The following is a 22909-nucleotide window of genomic DNA, read 5'->3' on the forward strand; positions in this document are numbered from 1 at the left end:
CATTTTTGTATTTCTCAAAATCTTATTATTCATATTAATACAAAAGGGACAGCATAAATATATAAACAACCTTCTGTAAGTAAATAAGAATGTTAGTGTACCTATTTAGGTCTTACCAAGAATTTTTTTTAAAATGCAAGTATGTGCCATAACTGTACAAAATAAATATGTACAAGGTTGTATATTTTATTTACTTAATTCCACATCATATTCAGAAAATAAAATAACCAACTACTGTAACATGACATAATATGTATTAGGGCTACTGACATTGACCATGTGATGCAAGTGGGTAAATATTTTTTTCAAGATTGTTAGTGTTCACGAAATAGCCCATAACCCATAAAGAAAACAATGCAGCTCATGCACTGCAATATAAACACTACCTTGGTAGTCGAATAATACACTCAACATGTAGTAAGAGATGCATGCCTCTAAACTGATCCAGGGTATGTTTGACTAAGTCTCAAAGCAGTGGCTGAAAGGGGTTGACCCAAAGCCCAAACTTGGTCTAATGGAAACAATAGGTCAGCAAATGGATAGCACTGACAAACTAGACCTAAAACTAGGTTCGACTACACAGGGGTCTCAGAGAGGCAGGATGATCCAAAAAGGGTTACAGGGTACAGCCCAGCTTGTAACAAAACCAAAAGTGTTCTGTTCTCTGTGAACTAATATTTGCCCCATCAGTGAACCTTTCAACCCTAGACTGTGGCTCCTATAAGTCCCCATGCATCAAAATCAAATTATTGGGTCATCAGATATATACCAATATTTCACAGTCTGCCCAGTTATCTCAATATTTCATTTTTAAAATGACCAACAACATGCCCCTTATTAGGTTCAAATGAGCAGCACGCCTTACCAAACAAAAGAACAATGTTTTTCTACTTAGACCCAAGAGAAAATGCCAGTCATGTTCACATCACATATGACACAATTGGCTAGTTAAGACACTACCCTGAATGTAGTCATCAGTAGCGATTGTAGTGGAAAGTTTAACAAGTTTCTAAATTAGTTTCTCATCATCGTTCAAACTATAATCTGATCTGGATAACCAGCCTTTGAAAATATTTAAGTTACAAGCAAATACTTGGATACACTCCGGTACCTAAAATGTTGGAGTTGGTTGTGCCAAGTCTCTATATTCAATATAGTTCTGTATTTGGTGGAGTGTGTGCATACTTCTTTAGAACACTGCATTGAAAATGAGTGCCTTACCATTTCTGACAACATTTTATTTTGATATTTAACTTCTGTTCCCATGTCAATAGAAATCTGTGGACAAGAGATATCACAATGTTAGTTTCATGCTACTTCAGGACTGCTATCATACAAAGTAAAGGATAACAATTTTGTAAAGAGGGCAGTTTAGTAAATAAAACATCAAGAAGATTTTGAAGCACATCTTGCTAAGGAGTATAGTTCTCTGCTGTGGGGAGTCAACTTAAAACCCAAATTATAGCTCCTAATCCAAGGTAAGGGCATATGTTGAACAAGATGGTTGATTACCAACACATGTGAAATCTGGAATTTAACACCTACTCCCCCCCTCTCCCGGATGTACAACCAGTGGCCCAATCTGCTTTGTATTTTTGCACCAAAATAACACTCTGCTCATGAAGTCTTGGGTCAACAGTAAGTAACGTCCACATTGTTAGCATTGGGATTAGCTAAATTAATTTTGCACTCCACGAAATACTAGATTACACTGATCAAATCAAAAAGCTATATGGGTTAAGATCTACTGTGAACTATGGAACACTATGGGGAACCAATCACAGTGATTTCAGATGAGACAACAGCATTAACTAAAATTATGGTAGCTCTAAAATGGCAACAATTTACAGCTGCTGGCAAAATTACTAATAGTAGTGACTTTCAGGAAAGGAATCAACACGTTCTCAGTGAAACCACCAACTGTAGGCCTTTCCCAGACTTCACATGCTTGTAAATCTAAAGCAGTAGCATGGCTTGGATGATTCCCTCCAAGATGAAATTGTACCACAAATAGTATTGGATGCACAGTGGCAGATTAGACGTATGGAAAATTTAAAGTGGGGAGCATTTCAACCTATGAAAAGTGCCAACATGCAAGGACTGAGGTTTATTTCAGGACGGAGGGAGAGATGACGTTGAAAAAGAGGAATGTCTATCTTGAATTACTTGCTTCATGACGGTGGTAAGGTGTAAACTTATGCTACAGTGATCCCTTGCTACTAGGTGTGCAGTGGCAAGTCAAAGATAAGCTCGGGAACAAACTTCACAAATGTCAATGTAACAACAGCACCTGGGAGTCTTGCCAGCTAATTGCAAATCAGTATATTATCAAAGTGATCATCAACAAGCGCAAAATGCAGATTGGCTTCTGGTGATAAATTAACTTGCCGATAAATTTACCCAAGTAGCACATTATCAAAGGTGGTAGTGGAATTTGCACATACAGCATTACATATGATACTGAAATGGCAAAACCACCTGTTGTTCAGGCACCTAACGCTTACAACCTCTCATAATTAATGATGTCTGGATGAGTATTAGCAGGAACTAACACCCATCCATTTTAGCAAGTTTGGAGTATCAAACTTGCAATAGTGGTTCAAACGTCCTTACTTTTTCATGTTTATTAATATTTTATGGCATCAGATAGTTACACAATAGGCTACAAATATCCTGAGGTCCAGCAGTAGTACGTTTCAACAATGTATCTATTTTGGACCCCTCATGCAATAAACCATATCCTGTAGCTAGCCTACTTTATTTGGAAGAGGGCCATGCATTCAAGCCAAAGATGTTCTCCTTTTAGTGCCTATCAAAACCTTCACTAAGACCTATATAGAAGCTCTACAGACACTCAAAGTCTTAACTACTGAAGAGTATCTGCAGTTTCTCTTTATCATGCTGCCCATAGCATAGATTATGAGAACCAACTTACCAAACAAACCACACCACAAAACAGAAAACATTTTGTTTTAAGGGAACAGTTTAGGTGGCATTGCTGGAGGCATCCAATAGGCTTTCGGTGATGTTGAAAATGTAACAGGGGACCTCTTTACATGAAACAATATGAGGTGTTTTCAAGAAACACAAGGAAACAAACTAATATGAAACAACTGAAACAAATCGCAAATGGAACTCACCCTTGTTCTTAGGTGCCTCAACTAATGTTAGCAATCCTCTTTTCTTGCTGCTTTCAGCCAGTTAAGTACCAGTGACAGTTTTTTTTTCATATTTGAAGAATTATGTTATTCAATGACCAGTTATGTTCATTATAGTACAATTTTTATTTCTGTGATATTGTCTTTATGAGCTGAAACATTCCTATATGTTACCGCCTTACTTTCTTCTCTTTTGCATCTCTCATTTTTTAAGCAATCTGGCCGATCTGGTAGCAGTGTCTGTGAAGTAGCTCCTTTACGCCTACTCATGGGTAGATTTGCATGCACAGTTCTCCCTCTGGCTTGCGCTTCTTCTCCTTTCTGCTGCCAGGTGGGTCTCTACTTTAGTGTCATAGGGTCAGAGATGCCATTTCACAACCGGCCTCTTAAGTTATTTCTAACACATTGATTGCATGATGATTACTTCGGACCCATCCTCTCCAATTTTCCTACACAAAAAAAGTTCAATAACTTTATCAGCACAGATTAAAATTAACAATCTAACATTCTGACGCAACTGTGTTCTAACCACCTGCTAGCACCCATATCTTACATGATGCACTGAACGAGGACAGCTTCCTTGGTGCAGAAAGCAGTGTTATACCACAAGAAATACGGCTATACAAACACAGGAACTCTGACAAATTCAGTGCAACAGACAATTCACCCACTCCGATTTCTTTAACCTGTAATGGGCGTTGCATTACTGCAATATGAGGGTAGTTGTTTGAATCAAACCAACCCTTTAACACTTGTTAGATAGATAATATCTCTTGCTAATGGGGCTACTGGTACAGACAAATATTCTTATGCTGCAATAAAGACTCCTACTAATCTCTCAGATTCAAGGGACGAAACAGGCCTTCATTGTTTCAGCTCCCAAGTGAAAAATATTAGCTACTAGGTTTGCCACAGAAAATTTCATAATGGAGCAGAAATCGTAGACTTCGCTGGAAACCACTGTTTTACCTCCACTTGTTTAACATTCACACTCTAGAGAATGAGTCCCTATGGAACATGGTTCTGCTTACGTGAGGAAGACACATATGGTCCCCTATAGATAAACAGATAAGAAATACATTAAAGGCACTGTATCCTCACCTGTCAGTCCTAGATATAAAACTACCACACTAGCTATTAATCTAATGTTATGTTTTGCTAAATTTGGCAAGAACCTAAAAGAAGTGACAGCTAAGACAGTACTAATCAAGGTCATTGGTCCCCTTAGTAAGATATTTAATCTGGTTGAAGAGGAGAAGGTTACTCAATTGCCTAACACAGCACACTACTTGTTTCCTGGAAAATGCCATTCCCACTATTTCACAAAACTAAGAATACACTTCAGCCCAAAGTCTGCTACTAAGAGCACACTTAACAATAGAAGAGCTTTGGTTTTAAAATATTTATCTTAGCCGACAGAAATAGGGGACACACTACTTTCCAAATTGTCTTCTGGCAGGGAAGTGAGACAGACTATGTGGGAGTTTCCAAACAAAAAGACCTAGGTTCATGATTTCTCTCAAATACAGATCTTTCAGATACTAGTATAACAGAGGACAAGACTTAGATACCCCCAACAGTGAGTGTTTGAATTTGCATTCATGAGACAGCCAACACTTCTTCCAGAAAATTAGAAAAATGTTTCAGCAGATGGCTGGATCCTTCGAAATGGTGGAAGACTTTACAGAGTTTTATCAAACACCAATGCAAACTCCTTAACATTACTACACGTCAGAGGTTTCCTGAGCAATATCTAGAACTGTTTCATTAAGTTTTTAAAAAAAAGAATAATATACACTAGTCTTATAACAAAATGTGGATTTTCATAGGTGCCAATAAAGAAAGTCATCTAGTTACTACAAACAAATTGCCAAATATTACTCCAGCAATTTTTTGTTGTTGTTGTAATTCTGCTTGTGAAAAAATGCCTTTATCTCCCCAGTACAATAATGATAAAGAGCTCTGCCTCACTCTAAGTTACAATGTCAACTCCTTGAACAATTTGACAACAGAGTGTATTATGAACCTGTAGTTTTACAGCTCGGAAAAACATTACTGATGGTTGTATATCCTTTCTTACATAATGACTTCTAAACAGCTCGTGTTGAGAAAAGAGGACCCTATGTTCCAGTCAAGACACTTAAGGACAAGGTAAACTCCATATTTGAGGACTTTTTACACTTATTTTGAGGGTAGTTTCCCCCCCCCCCCCCCAGAGATGCTATGAAAGTTCTATGTCCTTCTGTTTTGTGTAAACCCAGCTACGTTTAAACATTCAGCGGGATTAGAAGCACAACACTCACCATTTTAATCAAATGTAGCCTCTTTCATCACTAGCAAGGGAAATCTGCATTATGTTAAAAAAGTGTGATTTAGGTGGCTGCAAAGGAGTGTTTTGAGAATTGAGAAATACATCTAGGTTAGAAGTTATGGAGTTGTTGCAACAAGTCCCTTAAGTCCAGAGCAAGAAACCTGCAAAATATGTTAAAGTGGAGGGTGGTGGTTAAATTACACAACAAAAAGTTGTGTGTGTTCATATTTCAGGTGGATCCCTCCCCCGGCCACAGAAATGCATGTGTTTTGTGAATCTATGTAACCATTTGATAAGTAAAATTCTATCTATGTTCTACAAAAGGCGCATAAGCATTTGTACTTCTAAAATACTGCACCACACATATTAGCTTATCCATACCGAACTGGAATAAAACTATAACAACTCATACCTCTGGTTCAGTCTTAATGACACTCAGTGGTGCGTAGCACAGTCCTGAGTTAAGTCATGCACCAAGTACAAATGAAAGAAAACTGCCCACAAGCCTATGCAGACACCTAAAGGATGCAAACTAGAGAACACAGTGGTGGCGCTCAAATTCTTGCATTATTCTGTGTGGTCAGGATTTTAGCTCTTTTTTTGACCAATTAGTCCCACTAATTGGTAAAATTGGCTCTTTACTAAGAGCAGGACCCTATTTGACGCAAATGAACAGTTTGGATGACCAGGCAGAATTCTTTTAAAACTCCTCAAAAGCAGTGTGGCCAACTAAGCACTGCAGGATTCTACGGTCAAATTGAACAGGCGCACAAGGTTCTGGGTGAGTGAAATCTGTCTCAATATCTCTCTCTCTCTCGTGCACTATTTCAAGTTAAGATATAGTTGTACTACCAGTGATGCCATAACATCATACATTAGTTACCAGAGATTATCCAGGACAGAAGGTTTAGCTTATGCTGTGGGGAAATTCAAATGGGGTGAACTGTGATGAGACCACAGTTGTTATGAACAGATAGTTAACTTAGTGTTTTGTTTTTAGCAATTGTAGCAAACCAGAAAGATGCCAGAGGTGAGACTTTGTCTAGCGGGATGTAGCTGTAACTAATGGGTTTTCCGATTGGACATGAAATGGTCAAAGAATAGTTCCTTATTTCAGGAAGTATACCAAGACACCCTTGTTTGCCAATCAACGGAAGGGTGGTGAAAAATTGGTATATTTTCCCAGAATACGCATGGGGGTCAACAAGGGTGAAACTCTCTACGTAGTGAATAAGGCTAACACTTAGGCTTGTGCCAATACACTAAAGATCACAATACTGGCTCTATGAAGTGGGGGTCAGCGAGCAGTCTTTTTGTTGCATTTAGGAAATAATTAATGTATTTTATTCAAAGTGTGACACACTAAGTAAATCTTCCATGAAGTTGTTTTTCACGGAAGTATGCAGTGAAAATGGTTTAAAAAGTTTAACATGTTGTTGGATACAATTGGAAGTTCTGCTTCATATCTATTTTACATTATACCTAAATAATAAGTAAATTCCTAAAATATTGACAACAGCGTGAAACCTGCACCAATCATTTTCAAGGAAGATTAGGACTCAAGATAAACTTGCACTAACCTTTCTGCCTTAATGGTTTATAGTCCACTAAGTGTGACTAATCATTTAGTATGCAATGTATGAGAACAAGAATCAAACAGAACACTGATCAACCACCCAGATCTTCATATGGTCATCAATGATGGACTTTTTGGTATCCTCCTATAGTATATTCTCCTGTTCATAGCACTTTAATATGTTTCCTAAACAAAACATACCCAACCCTCCTTGGTTTCTTAAAACGAACCAGCAAGTTTTCTTTTGCCCTAGTCACTAAGAAATGCTTTGCTTTCTTTTGCTTCATGGTATTCTCCTTTAAAACTATTCCTACACAGCACTAGACACACAGAGAGGGTCAGTGAGGGTAGTTTGTGTGAAAACGCAAAGTCAGAAAAAAGTTAGAAATAATGTTTCAGTGACCTAATGCTACAAGTGAGATTTCAGTTCTCTTACGAACATCATACAGCTCAGTTTAAGGAGGTCGGTGGCAGGATTGGAAGAGTGTTGTAGAGCACTGAAAATACACAAAACACTACCTATACCATTTGTATTTCCGGTGGCAAGCCACTTTTGGGATGCCCATGGAATCCGGTCTGCTGATAACAGAGGCTTAAACGACCGAACAAAACTGTTATCCCATCAGAAAGAAACAAGTTGAAAAGTAAACTTCTTTCACTGCGTGTAGGAAAGTGCCACTGTTGGCATGGTTGCCCCCCACTTTTTGCCTACTGTTTATGCCAACTCTGACTGAACGTGTGCTGGGATCCTGCTAACCAGGCCCCAGCATCAGTGTTCTTTCCTAAAATCTGTACCTTTGTTTCACAATTGGCACACCGATGGCACACAGTTAAGTCCCCTGTAAAAGTTACCCATGGTACCAAGAGCCCTGTGGCCAGGGAAGGACCCCTCACCAAGCACATGTACACTGCCTATGCAGCTTGTGTGTGCTGGTGGAGAGAAAAAGGCAAAGTCAACATGGCACCCACCAACCACTACCTGTGGCATAGGTAAGTCACCCCTTTAGGAGACCTTACAGCCCTAAGGCACGGTGAACTATACCACAGGTAAAGGCATAGCTGCATGAGCAATATGCCCCTACAGTGTCGAAGTCAATTCTTAGACATTGTAAGTGCAGTGTAGCCATACTGAGTTTATGATTTAGGAGTTTGCCATTACAAACTCCACAGCTCCATCATGGTTTCACTGAATACCGGGAAGTTGTGGCGAGAGCCTTTGTGCTCTTGGTGGCCAGAAACAAAGCCTTTCGTGGGTGGAGGTGCTGCACACCTCCCCCCTACAAGAATTGGCGATGAGCATCGAAGGCTCAAGCCTCGGATTACAGTGCCCTCCATCTAATGGAGTTGCCCACCCCCTGGACAAAGACCCAATTTTGGCAAGTCCGGCGGGAAAAAGTGGGAAAACAGAGGGGAATGACCACCCCAGCTAGGACCCCCCCTAAGGGATCCAGATGGAGGTGACCCCCCTCCCTGCAGAATCCTCCATCTTGGTTTGGAAGACAGGGACCAATAGCGTTAAGTGTGTGCCCCCCCCTCCACAAAGGGAGTGGGCACAGGAAGGGTGTAGCCACCCTCAGGGAAAGTAGCCATATGCTACTACCCTTTGACCCCTGTAGTACCCCTAAATCCACGATTTAAGGGCTCCCTGAACCCAAATTGTCAGATTCCTGGCGACCTGACAAGAGGAACAAGCATTTACAATGCAACGGGTCTCGCGTTTGCTCATGTTAGAGCTGATCGCGTTGTAAACTCCTGACCAGACTTTTCACCTATCGGGCAAAAGTGCATTTATGTACCTAACCCGAAAAGTGAAATTAACTATGTAAAGCGCTCGACTTCTGCCAAGCGAGATCGCGCTTGTAAATTACAGAAAAAGAAGTCCACGAGCCCGATGGAAAACAGCGAGCCTCGCATGTTTTCTGTACTTGGTCGCTGCGCTCGAGGAGGGCTAGCCACCGGAAAAGGCATGACGTATGCGTGCCTTCGACTAATGAAAGCAAGCAGATTTTATTAGGCAAGCCCACCAACCAATAAAAAACAATGACGTGAAGTTGACAGGGCTCCGAGCCCTTTTCTAAATACAAAAGCGTCTCACTGCGATATGCATGCGCGAGCGCATGCAACGCAGGCTCGACCCTAAAAAGGACTGCTTAGCTGAAGCCCCCAGGAGAGAAAAAGGAAGACGACAAATGATTTGGCCCCAGCCCTACCAGCCTGTCTTCTGCTTCAAAGAACCTGCAAAAGGACAGCAACGCATCCAGCGGGACCACAGACCTCTGCCAAGCTCCAGAGGACTGCGCTACACTTAAAAAGGACCAAGAACTCCAGTGGACAGCGGCCCTGTCCAAGAAGAAAACTACAACGAAGGACTCCAACCTCCAACATGCGTGAATCCTGACCACTCTGCACCTGACACCCATGGCCCATGTCCAGGTGCCCCAACTAGCTAGAGAGGATCTCCAGGCGATTCTGAGCAAGTGCCAACTGTGGGTCGACATCTCCATCCCTCCACTACGACGCCTGCAGAGGGAATCCCGATGACCCCCTGACCACGAAGCTCCGGACGAAGATATCAGATGCCTAAAGGCACACTGCACCCGCAGCCCACAAGCCTTGGAGAACCAGACCTCCAGTGCAACAACGTTCAGCAGGCAGCCCTCCTTCCTGTCCATCCTATGGTCTGCCCGAGACAACCCCCTGGACCTCACCTGCAGCCTCTGAGTGACCCCTAGGGTCCCCTCATTGAGAATCATTGGAGACCCGACATTGTTTGCACCCTGCACCCGGCTGCTTGAGTGCCTCTGAGGGTTTATGTTTGGTATCTACTTGTGACATTGCCTCCCCCCCTCAACCCCCCCCCCCCCCCCAGTGCTCCTCTAAAACCCCCCCCCCAGGTCTGCTCTCCGAAGTCACTGGTACTTACTTGCTGCAGATCTGAAACAGAGTGCCCCCAGTCTCCATAGGAGCCAATGTTAATTTTGCCTATGCTTTGACCTCTGCACCTGGCCGCCCCCGTGTTGCTGGTGAAATTCCCGAAAAGCTTAAAAAAAATAGGCAAAACAAAAAACAAAACACATTATATATATATAAAAAAAAAATATGTGCACATGCACGGTGACGCATGCGTGTGAATGTGTTACCACTCAAATAATGAACTTCTAGGGTGGAGGGGAATGAAATACAAATAAATCTGGGAGGGTAAAGCAGCACTTAACGGAGACACAACACAAAGGCAGGAAAAGCACATGAGCGAGAGTAGAACGCAGCGCCAAGGGGAGGCGCACACGAGGGAGAGAACAAAATGAAAAAGGGGTAGCAAGACACAAGGGAGAGCTGCAAAAACACATGCCTTACCATGGAATGTGTAACCAAAAAAAAACGCAACTCCCAAAAGTGAGCAGTGAAAGGATACATGTTAGCTAATCAAGACGACGGTACAGAGGCTACGCTCAGGGGAAGGACAAACACATGAGAAAGGCAAGACAAGGTAAGCCAACAAATAATAAGCAACCTAATAGGAGTGGCAATAAAGCCAATGAATGGGCCGATTGTAAGTGCACTGTAAAAATCTTGATAGGTCCACAATAGGTTTTTTGCAACTAGGCAGCTTTGCTGGCTGGAAGTTGAGACCCACAAATGGCTAAGAGTGTGCCTCAGCTGAGACTAACTATATAATTGTTCACATTAGTGGCCACCCCTCGTGACACCAGGATTTTGAGAACAACAAAAAACTGAGTATATCACAGTCATTGTGACATGACTAACTTTAATCATGGCTTAAGTTGTGCTACGATTCTGTTTATGCCAGGGAGCTGGACTTGAGCATACAAATGGCCATGTGGGTATCACATCAAACACACAAAAAGGTGATGGGTTTGAATGCTACTCCGAGTGATGGCCAGTGGTTAGACTTATTGCAAACATTCCTCCCTTCACTTTTCATGTGTCTGATATAACGCCCAATGTGGCACATCGTATGCTCAAGCATGGGTTCAATGCTCACTGTGCCAGTGGAACCAAGCTACATAAGGCTGATGAGCCACAGTGAGGGCAAAATTGGACTTGGGTTGCTTGCGTTCCAGTTCAGGGAGAACCTGGCCTAGTAATTTGGGCTGGACTGTTCCTACTGGAGCACGACCAAGACTGATTTCCATAAGGCAGGGTCTAAGGTGCTATACGAATGGTGGCTTAGGCTACTATCCTGAGTGACTGCCAGTGTTTAGACCTATTGCAAGCATTCCTGACATCTTTATGTGTTTCATGTCTGAAGGTGTCAAGATTATGACCAGACCTGGGTCCCTTGATCACTGACCAAGCTACACCTGACTGAAAAGTCCCAATCATGCCAAAACAGATCTTGGGTTGCGCGGCTCTGGTTCAGACAGATCTTGGCTTGACAGTTCACGCTGGACTGTACCATGCTGGCCAACATAACAATGGGTTAGAATGCTACCTTGAGTGATTGCCAGTGATTAGATTTATTGCAAGCATTCCTCTCATTGCTTCTTGTGTGTTTGATGCTATGGATAGTTGCCTGACTCCAGTCCCATCTGGATGGACTAAGCAGGGAAAAGAAGCACTGGTCACATGATGCAAAGGAAGCTATTCATAAAAAAGTTTGTTAAAGGCAGAACCCACAGCAATTGCCTGGGTTTGTTGAAACTGTTTTACGTACTGTGACACTGCATTACAAATAATGGGTCAGATAATCGATTGTGCGAACATCTATCCGTGTACCTCAGTGCACTTTTCAATTTGAAAACGGGAATATTGGGAATAGTGGCAAGGAAGCGATCGAGCCAAAAGACAGGTTACATTTTGTGTTCAGGTTTGTGGAGGGATTCAGACCTGAAATAGGTCAGATGATTAAGAGTCATTTGATTTGTTGGCAAGCGAAGCCAATTGATGAGGTGTTGCAGTATGCAAAATACTGCAGTGATGAGATTGAGTTGAAGCAGAAAAAGCTGAAGGGGAAAGCTATGGTGATGCAGATTAAGGCAGCTCAAACAGGAGTGCAAAGGACTTTTGTTCAGTAGATACCACAGCAGCAGGGAACGGTCATGTTCCAGCCTCAGATGAGAGGTAGGGGTCGTGGAGTCAATATAAATCGTGGTCCGGATCTGAGTACTGTAGTGGTTCAAAATGATATGCAAGGGATGAAGAAGATGTTACCATGTCACATTTACGGAGCTGTGGGACATTGGAATTAGGAGTGTCCAACGATGGCGCTGGAAGGTGTTGTTCAGCAAAGTAGTGACGCCAATACATTTCAAAATGTATGAATACCAAAAATGAGAGGGTCTTAATCCAAATTTCCAGAATAATGTGAATCAGATGCAGAATTTTCAACTCATGCAGCAGGTGCAATTGCCTTGTGCACAAATGACACAGTTACAACCAGTCCAGCAGCAGGTTCCTACGGTACCTAGACTGCAAATGCAAATACCTCAAGCCCCGAGGGACCAGCAACAGGTGATGATTACTCAACAGGTCACGGGACAGAGACAAGACAGAAGTAATAACACCGTGCACCAATTTCCATTACACAGTGAGAATGAAGTAAACGGTGATTGGATGAGTGATAGTTCGGATGAGGAGCCATGCATGCTTGCAGCCTCCCTAAAGGTAGATCAGAGGGGACCTTTTGTGAAGGGAAGAGTGATGGGTCACAAGGTATCATTTTTGGTGGACACGGGAGCTCCACGCTCCACAGTGAGGAGCGTAAAAGTCCTGAATTTACCTATTTTAGGAAGAACAGTTCAGGTTGTGGGGGTAGCGAATAAGCATTTGACAAATCCGATCACAGATCCAGTACAAGTTGAGACTGGCAATTTCCAAAGATTGCATAGGTTTATAGTCTGTGATTCCAGTCCAGTATCCTTACTGGGAAGGGATTTATTGTGCAAGACCAAGTGTTTGATCTCTTGTTCAACTGCTGGGATAGACATTCAGACAAATTGTGATGATGAAGAGGAACTAACTCCAGCAACTGAAAATTACACTACCAATGAAGAGTACCCATTGACTGAGTTTTTCCCAATGTTTACAGTAAAAGAGCTTCATTCAGATTTGAAGGGAACAGTACAGGAAAACATGTGGGATCTAACAGGTACAGAAGTGGGTTTGATCAAGGGAGTGGAGCAGATTAAGGTTACTTTGAAGCCGAATGTAGTGTTTCCACAGCTTCCACAGTACAATATGCCACAAGATGTCTTGATGAAAGTAGCACAGATAATTGGAGACTTTGTGAAGCAGAGTCTTGAAAGAAGTGCTGAGCAGCCCAGGTAATTCACCGATAATGGGTTTGAAAAAGCCATGTGGAAAGGTGCGAATTGTGCAGGATTTGAGAAAGGTAAATGACATGGTGGTCAAATGTTGTCCTGTGGTGCCAAATCTAGCAGTAATAATGTCTGATTCCACGCGATGCAGAATGGTTTACAGTGGTTGACTTGTCAGAAGCTTTCTTTTCTGTGCCTCTTCATGAGGATAGTCAGTTTCTGTTTCGTTTCAAATTCTTAGACAGAGTCTATAGTTGGTTCAGACTTCCTCAAGGGTACACGGAGTCACCATCCTTGTTTATCCAGATCCTGAAAAAAAAACTGGAATCATTGGAATTGCCATTTCAATCGACTCTGGTACAATACATTGATGACTTGCTCCTTGCCTCCAAAACTAGGAACGAGTACAAGTACGACTCGATTGCCCTATTAAATCATTTGGGAAAATTTGGTCATAAGGTGTCACCATTGAAATTACAGTACTGTCAGAAGACAGTGAAATGCCTGGGTCACCAAATTGAGAGAGGGTTGAGGAGAATTTCCAGAGAAAGAATCACAATGATATTGCAGAGAAGTCCCCCGACTTCACAGAGAGATGTCAGGATGTTTCTGGGAATGGTAGGTTCTTGTCGTCAATGGATTCCAAATTTTGTGGAGATTTCAAAGCCACTACAAAAGTTGACACATAAGGATGTCACTGATCCCATAACATTAGATCAGGAACAGATGAAAGCGTTCACTGAGCTGAGAGAGAGTTTGTGCCGAGTTCCAGCGATGGGTATGCCTTATTACACAAAACCATTCACATTGTTTTGTCATGAACGTGATGCTTGTTCTTTGTCTGTCTTGACACAGGTCCATGGAGGTGCTTATCTCCCAGTAGCCTATTTTTCAGCTACCTTGGATCCAGTTGCAGCAGCTTTACCAGGTTGTTTGTGTGCAGTTGCCGCAGTTGATCAAAGTCTTTCACAATGTGAGGGAGTAGTGATGGGATATCCCCTGATGGTAATGGTCCCTCACTCGATTGAGATTTTACTGACAAGGCTGAAAACACAGTATTTGACTGGTGCCAGACTGACAAGGTATGAGAAGAGCATTTTAGGTGCTCCAAATGCAACATTGAAAAGATGTACAGTGCTGAATATGGCAACTTTACTTCCAAGTGATACTGTTGAAATTGAAAAAGAGGAAGACATTGAGCATGATTGTCTTGAGGTAACTCAGTTGTGCACAAAACCAAGACCTGACATCAGAAATACTGGACCGGAAGAAAATGATCAAATTGTCTTTGTTGATGGACCATGTCTCAGAGATGGTACAGGAACATTGAGAGCAGGCTATGCTGTGTGCACAATTACAGGTACTTTAGAAGCTTCTTGGCTTTGAGGGGTATATTCTGCACAAGTATCAGAATTGGTTGCTCTTACTTCAGCGTGCCATGTGTCTGCTAGACTGAGAGTCACTATCTATTCAAATAGCCAATACGGATTTGGAATTGTTCAAGATTTTGGTCAATTGTGGTCACAAAGAGGTTTCCTGACCTCTACTGGTTCAACCAGTGAGAAATGGCGAAAGAATAAAAGAGTTGCTGAATGCAATACAATTGGCTGAAGAAATTGCAGTGGTAAAATGCAGTGCACACCTGAAAACACAGGACTACGTGTCACTGGGAAATGGATATGTGGATAAAGTTGCAAGGTTTTGCGCATTGAACTGTATATCGTTCAAAGACAAGTGGGAACTGATATCTGAAGAACACACCACATGTATAAGTTATGCATTTAAGGTGATTGATACAATGGAATGTTGACAAGGAGGAGAAAAGGTTGTGGCTAAAAATGAAATGCATGCAGAGACAGGACAAGCTATGGGTATCAGAAGATAGTCAAATGGTTCTGCCAAATAGTTTGTTATCACAAATGGCAAAATACTATCATGGTCAAGCACACATTGGGAGGGATGCCATGGTTCGTTTGTTTAAAATCGATTGGTTTAACCCAAAGTTTAGACAAGCCGCAGAAGCAGTATGTCATTGCAGTGTTATTTGTCAGCAATTAAATGCGGGGAAAGGGACTGTAGTGAACTTGAGCCACATTGGAAGAGCAGGGGGTCCTTTAAGCAGAATGCAATTGGATTTCATGGAGATGCCTGCATGTGGAGGTTTGAAATACATGTTGGTGATTGTGTGCATTTTTAGTCACTGGACTGAAGCGTACCCTGCAAGAAGGAATGATAGCCTCACAGTAGCAAAGCTGTTGCTTAGAGTTGATACCACTTTCGGTTTTCCGATCTCTTTAGAATCATATAGGGAACACACTTCAATAACGAGGTGATTAAACTCTTATGTGCAGCACTAAACATTGAGCAGAAATTGCATTGCAGCTATCGCCCTGAACCATCAGGATTAGTGGAGCAGATGAATGGTACTTTGAAATCAAGAATTGCCAAGATGTGTGCAGCCACAAATTTGAAATGGCCAGATGCATTGCCTTTGGTGTTGATGTCAATGAGAAATACACCCAACAGGAAAACAGGACTGTCGCCCCACGAGATTCTTATGAGCAGGGAAATCAGGTTGCCAGCAGTTCCAGCCAATGCATTTGTCAATATTACAGATGATATGGTGTTGGACTACTGCAAGTGTCTGGCTGATGTGTTTCGCTCTTTCTCTCAGCAGGTGGAGGCCACCACACTGACCTGGCTTGACAGTTTGGGCTGGACTTCTCCTAATGGGAGCAGGGTCAAGACTGATTTGCATATAGCTGGGTCCGAACTGGGGTGACGTGGCAAGCAAAATAACAATGGATTAAACCCAGATTTGTGACTGGGGGTGAGTGTTTGAAAAGTTTCAACACTCTGTTCATCACTTTATTTTGTGCTATTGCCTTGTGCGTTCCAAGTTGCTAGGGTATGCCCAGACGTGGGTCCCTTGCTTGCTGCGCCACTGGATTCAAGCTAGCCTGGCTGATGAAGGGTGATACCCTGAAACCGGTTCCAGGACGCTTGAATCCTGTCCAGGGAGGACCTGGCTTGTCAGTTCAGGTTGGGCTGCTCCTATTGGGAGCAGGGTCAAGACTGATTTGCATATACCTGGGTCCGAACTGGGGTGATGTGACAAGCAAAATAACGATGAATTAAACCCAGATCTGTGACTGGGGGCGAGTGTTTGAAAGTTTCAACACTCCGTCCATCTTTTTATTTTGTGATATTGCCTTGGCCACCACACTGCCACAAATTCAGGATCCTGGGCACAAGCACAACCTGAGAGCTGGCGATTGGGTTGTTGTCCGCGAGCATGTGCGCAACAAATGTTTGGAGCCTCGCTGGCGGGGACCTTACTAGGTGATCTTGACAACTACAACAGCTGTAAAGTGTGCAGGAAATCCGAACTGGATTCACTCGAATCACACAAAGAAAGTGGCATGTCCACTGGATCATGAAGAAGCGTTGTTGAGAACACCAACAATCGCGAACAAGTTGCAGCACCTGAACCAGAAAAGGAGCAAGAAGAGCCTGAAATTGAACGAGAACTTATGGAAGATGGTTCCATTACCCCTGTAAGAGATGAAGGTGAAGAATTACAGGAGGGTGCTGGAGAATCAAACTCGACGGATGCAGCAGGGAAGCATAGCACAGCAGGGGTTATCCCAGAAGTAGACGGTTCTGAGAAACAAACAGAGCAAGTGCCAGACCAAGAAGGGGAGGGAGTAGAGTTGGATCAAAGCCAAGGTGAGTTGACTCCTCCCAAGCCTGTTGTAGGTCCATCAAGAGAAAACACCATAGAAAAAGAAACAGAAAAAAAAAAAAAAGTCCAATCCTGAGAAAAATATTGACAGAAGGTTCAAAGAAAGGAGATAATTGGCCTGAGTCACAAGTAGTGAAAAGAAAGGAAGTGGTCATTGATCAAACAATAGAGGAAGAAGTAGATACTACGAGAAAAGAAGAATTAAGCGAAGGAGAGTTGAGTGGTGATCGAAAGTTGAAAAGAAAGAGAATAGCAAGTCTGAGATACGCTGGTCCTGAATGGGCATGCACAGCTACAAAGGAATGGCAGCACAAGTTTATGTCTTTTTTTTTTTTTATAGGGAAGTTCCGAGTCAATATTTTGATGTAACCTGAAGAGGAGCAAGGAATTGAACGGTTGAAAATTATCTAAGAATTATTTTGAAAAAAAGAAAAAAAAAAAAAGGAGACTGTTGAAAGCTAACTGTAAAAGACATGGATAACCTGATTTGACAATTGAAAACCAGATGTGACAAACTGCTAATCGATATTGACAAGGATAAGGGTTCCTGGATGTGAAACTGAGCTGCTGAAAGAAGAATTGTTTATTTTTGCTGCACTTTGCTAAGTTACTTTTGCTTTCTGATTCTTTACAGATCATGGCTGAGTTCAATAATCAGGTTAGGGATGCTAAGCATTGTAAATATATGAGCATTGGATTGGCAATTATGTGTGGGATTTTGTTTATTGTAGTGATTGTGGGTATGTCTGTTCTTGATGCGAAAGGAGCCATCCATACTACTGCTTCTGAGACTACTACACTAACGGCTTTGGAGAAGTTTAAGTCAGATGAGAAATATTTGCATGATTATACTAATGTTCAAGGAGAACTTTCTTCCAACGTCTTCTATTGTTTGTTGAGTATGTTGAGACGATGGATGTGAGCGATTGTCTTGTGTATACGAAATTCCTTTGTCAGTTGAGGAAGGAGATACGTACCATAGTCTTCCATTCACCTACGGGATAAGTTGTAGTCTGCTACCAACAAGATTCTATGACCAGGAGTATATTCAGTATTTTTATTCTGATTATGATGTAGTGTTTTCGTTTGTCCCTATCATTAGGTATCCGGGTATAGTAGCTAAGGACCATGATATAGTATTGGTTAGAGGATTCTTTGAACCTACACTAACGTTTGAGACGACTTATGCGCACAAAAATAATCTTACATGCTTGCTTCACCTTTAGAGAAGAGCTTCTTAGGGCATACAGATGATAGGAGAAAAGCATTAAAAGAGAAATTAGAAAAAGGTTTAGAGAAAACAACTTACAAGAACGATTATGCTTATACTGCAATTAAGACGCAAGGGATACTAGCTTTAGATGCATTACATGTACGGAAGCTTTGTATATATAGGCGAAGGTCGCGCACTGACACTTTATTTGTCGTACAAGTGAATGCAGGCATGCGTTTCTGTTTCAAAGTAAATGGACATTTATGTTGAATGGTCAGGATCCTGCAATTCCAGGTATCTACTATTTTTGTGGACTTAATGCTTATTACCGTCTTCCAAGAGGATGGTATGGGACACGTTATTTGGTAATAGTGTTCCCAAAGATTTACCGGATAGAGGACTTGAATAAGTTTCCGAAATTGACTGAATTACATCATAAGAGACAGAGGAGGGAATCCTCTTCTGCGATGGGGGAGATATATTTGGTGCGGTGATTCCTTCATTGGGAGACATCCTGAATTCTATCAAGATACGAAAGTTGTCTACTATTGTGGATAACATGCTGACAAATTTTACAGGGGCAATACTCCTGATAGTTACTGAATTGGCTGCGGATAGAGCTATGACACTTCAAAATCATCTTGCTTCAGACATCCTTCTGGTGAAGGACGGCGGAGTCTGTAAAATGATTAACTTTAGACATTGCTGCTCATACTTTCCTAACAATAGTAAGGAGATACGAGACTTACTTACTAACCTGACTAATGCAAGTAGTGACTTGAAGGAACTGAAAGACCCATGTGTGTGGGAAAAGGTAGGAAAAGGATTTGCTTCAGTGGGTAATTGGCTAATGAGTGTTTATGTGTTCTAATAATGAGTTTATTAGAAAGTGGTTAAAGTAGAAAAATTAATGTGCACGTTTGAAATTGTGACCTTGGAGACTGTCCAACAGAATTCACGAATGTACTAATAAATGACTAGAATACATGAAATACAGAAAAACTTATAAAATAATGTGTCATATTGAGAGAGATAACATATGCTTTTCAATGAGTGTAGGCCTTAACTTAGCTAATGTCTTGGCCTACTCTTACCAGGCCTCATGGAGAAGCTGTATTTTTTTGCATTTAATGGAAAATGCTGACAAGCTGAACTAACTGTGAACTGCTCATTGTTTAATAAAATTTGCTTAGCTGAAACCTCTATGAGAACCGACGGACAGGAGATGATGGAACTAGAAATGTAACGATTGGTGTGTAAAGCGCACTGAGTGTACTTTCCCAGGACTTGAACAATGAAGGCACTGACTGGAGAAGAAGATGCAACATTTTCGATACCTGACCAGCCGAATGATGAGGATATCGGACCAATCAATGACATAAAAAACGTGAAATATTACAATACATAGATTTGGACTAAATCAATTATTGGGTAGAGTCATAACTTCTGATTACTTGACCAATTAGGAATTGGGAGATAGTCTGGGTAACTTCGATATAACAAAGTGCCAGAGAGACGAGAGTTCAGATGTTAGATGCTGAATGCAGATGCTAGATGTTGGGGAGCGAGACTGCGAGATTACTGAGGCGATTCGAGATTCTGTCATTGGGCTCATAGTCCTGAGAGCCTGATGTGATGCTGACCGACTGATGACCTGAAGACTGACTCTGTTGCTGATCCATACTGAGGATAGGTAGATATGAAATGTGACTGAATATAACGTTGTGCCTTTTCTTTCTAGGTACCAACTGCGCAGACTAAATAGTTTTCTTATCTAGATGATTTTTCCAAAATTCTTGCTCTAAATTGTTTTTGCATGAAGTCCCACATGCTGATGCTAATATAGCCTTAGAACCCGCCGTAGCGGGCTCTACCGGCTATTAAAGGCCCGCTCCCCGCGTTAAATGCCCGAGCCGAAGGCGAGGGCATTTAACAAGGGAGAGGGACTTTAATAGCCGGTAGAGCCCGCTACGGCGGGTTCTAAGGCTATTAGAACATTCTGCCACTCAGGGCAAAATGTTCTATTAAAAAAAAAAATGTTCACGGAGCCCGAGGGGATTAAAATCCCCTTGGGCTCCGTGAGGCTTTGTTCACAGCTATTGCTGTGAACAAAGCGAACATTGGAATGTTGGCGCTGCGGGCTTTTACTGGCCAGTAAAAGCCCGCAGCACTCCATTGTTTTCAATGGAGCTCCCAGCATTCCAATGTTCTAATCTGGATTAGATGAGGTTTTCCATATGTGACGACTGACAGATTCAGGGACAAATGGCTGACCAACTGTTTAGCAGAACTCTATGAATAGAAAAGACCTATTACCTTTGTTCTTCCTGTTGTCTTTTGCTAATGCATTAGAATATGTTTTGATGCAGGTTTTGATCAGATTATGTTTTAGTGCCTTATAATAAACTAATACAGAATTTTGATTGAATTGAGTTGAATTAATCTCATGATTTAGTATTGTAACAGATAGGGAAATAAAAATCACTAAAACGTATAACAAGTTGTGGTTATTTATGACTGAAAGGTCATGGTGTGCAGTGTTGTTCATTAATGATGAAGACTAATGCTTATTAACTTTTGTGTATTGATCATTTGGAGTACCAACCATACCCCAGCTAGGATACTCTATGCAAATCAAAAGGTTCATCGACCTATGCGCTATTAAGGACCAGGCATGCTAACTATGCCACGAGCTGCTTTCTCTTTCACTTCTGGAATATCTTGCGGTACATTCATCCGCGCTGATTGTATGTAAAAAGTGCGCCATCAATCTGGGGCGTGGTTGAGTGTTTGATTTCATTTCTGAAGCCATGAGGTAAAATGTCGAATTACTTCACTGCCTCTGTCATTCAAGCTCAAATTTCATGTAGCATTACCGCTGTTCCCATCCTCGAAACTGTTCCTAAAAAAATGAAGGTATCGTTTGATTACTTGTCTGAAAGGTGCTCCTTTCACTATACAACTATTAATTCAGTTTCCATTCACCCCATTCTGAAGTGCTATGTAGCTTATTGTTTACTTAATTTCCTCATCAAAAACTTCCATATTACATTACCCAGTGGGTCATATTACCCGATCGGGAATTTCTGCGGAGAACCGATAAGATACCCAAGGACTCTGTGAAATGTTATTTACTATGAGTTTCACACCTTTGAAACAAAACAGTGAAATAGACTGTAAGGGTATAGCTTCCTGAAAGCACAGGCACCATTTGATACTGCCAAAGCAAGGTTCCCACGCTGGCACTTACTGTCTTAAGGGCTTTAGCTTTTAGTCGAAGACTCTCAGTCAGCCTCTCGTTCTCCTCCTCGTACACGCTACCGCCGATAAGGGGCTGGTGCTCATTCTCACGGCTCTTGCCCCTCCGCTCCATATTGGAAATATCTGTCTGCAGAAGGTATTTCCGGATGAGAGAGCTTTGCTCCTATCACAGTAAACGGTCCAAAGCGCCCCTATCACAGTAAACGGTCCACAAGCGGCGCACTGCTGTCACTGATGACGTGTCCCCGTGCGTTTGTGTAACGTGTCCCCAGCGCGTTTTACCCATACACCACAAGCAGCTGTAGGATTTAGCGCCTCCCCGTGAAACCGTCGTACCCGGAAGTAGATCTGTAAATAATACACCCTTAGTCTGGCGGCAGTGTTGCCAGATTGGGCTAGATCACGCACAATTGGGCTAAATTTTCCCCTGTTGTGATGTGTAAGATTTGGTTTGGTTTTAGGCTATTTTATAGATTATTTTGTGCTAAAAGGATCAGTATTTTATCTGTTCTAACCAGGATACGCTGACTGTGAGCTCGGAGCTGCCCTATAAGAAGTATGACCGATCCACTTGAAAAGTGCAGTTTTGCCATGAGCATTTGAACAGACGCATCTCAACTATCCTGCCTCCCTAGCTCATCTGCATTTTCAGAAGCATGTATGACCAATGCAAGTTTAATAACTTTCTTATACAGAGCGTCAGATAGCGCATCTTGCTATGAGGCCATTTCAAACCCTCAACATGCGTTGTCACTGGAACCTGTGATTTGTCATACATTAGTCATGCTTTTATAATTCATTGAGCTATGCATCCATCAGTTTGTTAGACCGTTTCATAAGCATCTCTCTCTGTCTCTCTAATTTATATATTTTTATATTTATATATCTATATATATATTTGACGCAGATCTGCTAATTAGAAATTAATAATGAATATTTATGTGTGTTGATTAATGAAAAGTTTGTAGAAAAATGAATCGTAGAGAAAATAATGTGCACGTTTGAAAATGTGCCCACGGACAATGTCAGCCACTTATACGAAAGTTGTACTAAAATTAACAAAAAATGTGTGAAATAATGAAAATATATAAGAATAATGTAGCAATATTTCATTGAGATGTATGACCTATGTTGTGCATACATTTAAAGAATTAACTTAGCTGAAGTCGTGGCCCACTTGCTAGGCCTCATGCAGAAGCTGATTTAGTAGAACATGGTGAAGGAAAGCTACAATGCTGACCTGACCCTGAACCACCCCATGTTAAAGTTGCTTAGCTAGAATTTTCTGCAATGTACCGACGGACAGGAGGTGATGAATTATGTGTAGAGTAGGCTAAATGTACTTTCCCAGGACTTGAACAGTGAGA

At 41.7% G+C, this 22909-nt stretch overlaps 1 protein-coding gene across 1 annotated transcript in view; it reads right to left on the minus strand.

Annotated features, from left to right (window-relative positions):
• Positions 1–21793, minus strand: part of BET1 (Bet1 golgi vesicular membrane trafficking protein) — a 39552-nt gene extending 17759 nt beyond the window's left edge. Inside the window, exons 1-2 of the mRNA XM_069211671.1 lie at positions 21532–21793; positions 1222–1278 (exon numbers count right to left, since the gene is read on the minus strand). Of these exons, the coding sequence (XP_069067772.1) occupies positions 1222–1278; positions 21532–21654 (180 nt within the window). The 5' untranslated portion in view covers positions 21655–21793. The remainder of the gene's footprint in view (positions 1–1221; positions 1279–21531) is intronic.
• Between the last annotated feature and the right edge of the window lie 1116 nt (positions 21794–22909).

The sequence above is a fragment of the Pleurodeles waltl genome, chromosome 10, assembly GCF_031143425.1.
Source record: "Pleurodeles waltl isolate 20211129_DDA chromosome 10, aPleWal1.hap1.20221129, whole genome shotgun sequence".
NCBI lineage: Eukaryota > Metazoa > Chordata > Amphibia > Caudata > Salamandridae > Pleurodeles > Pleurodeles waltl.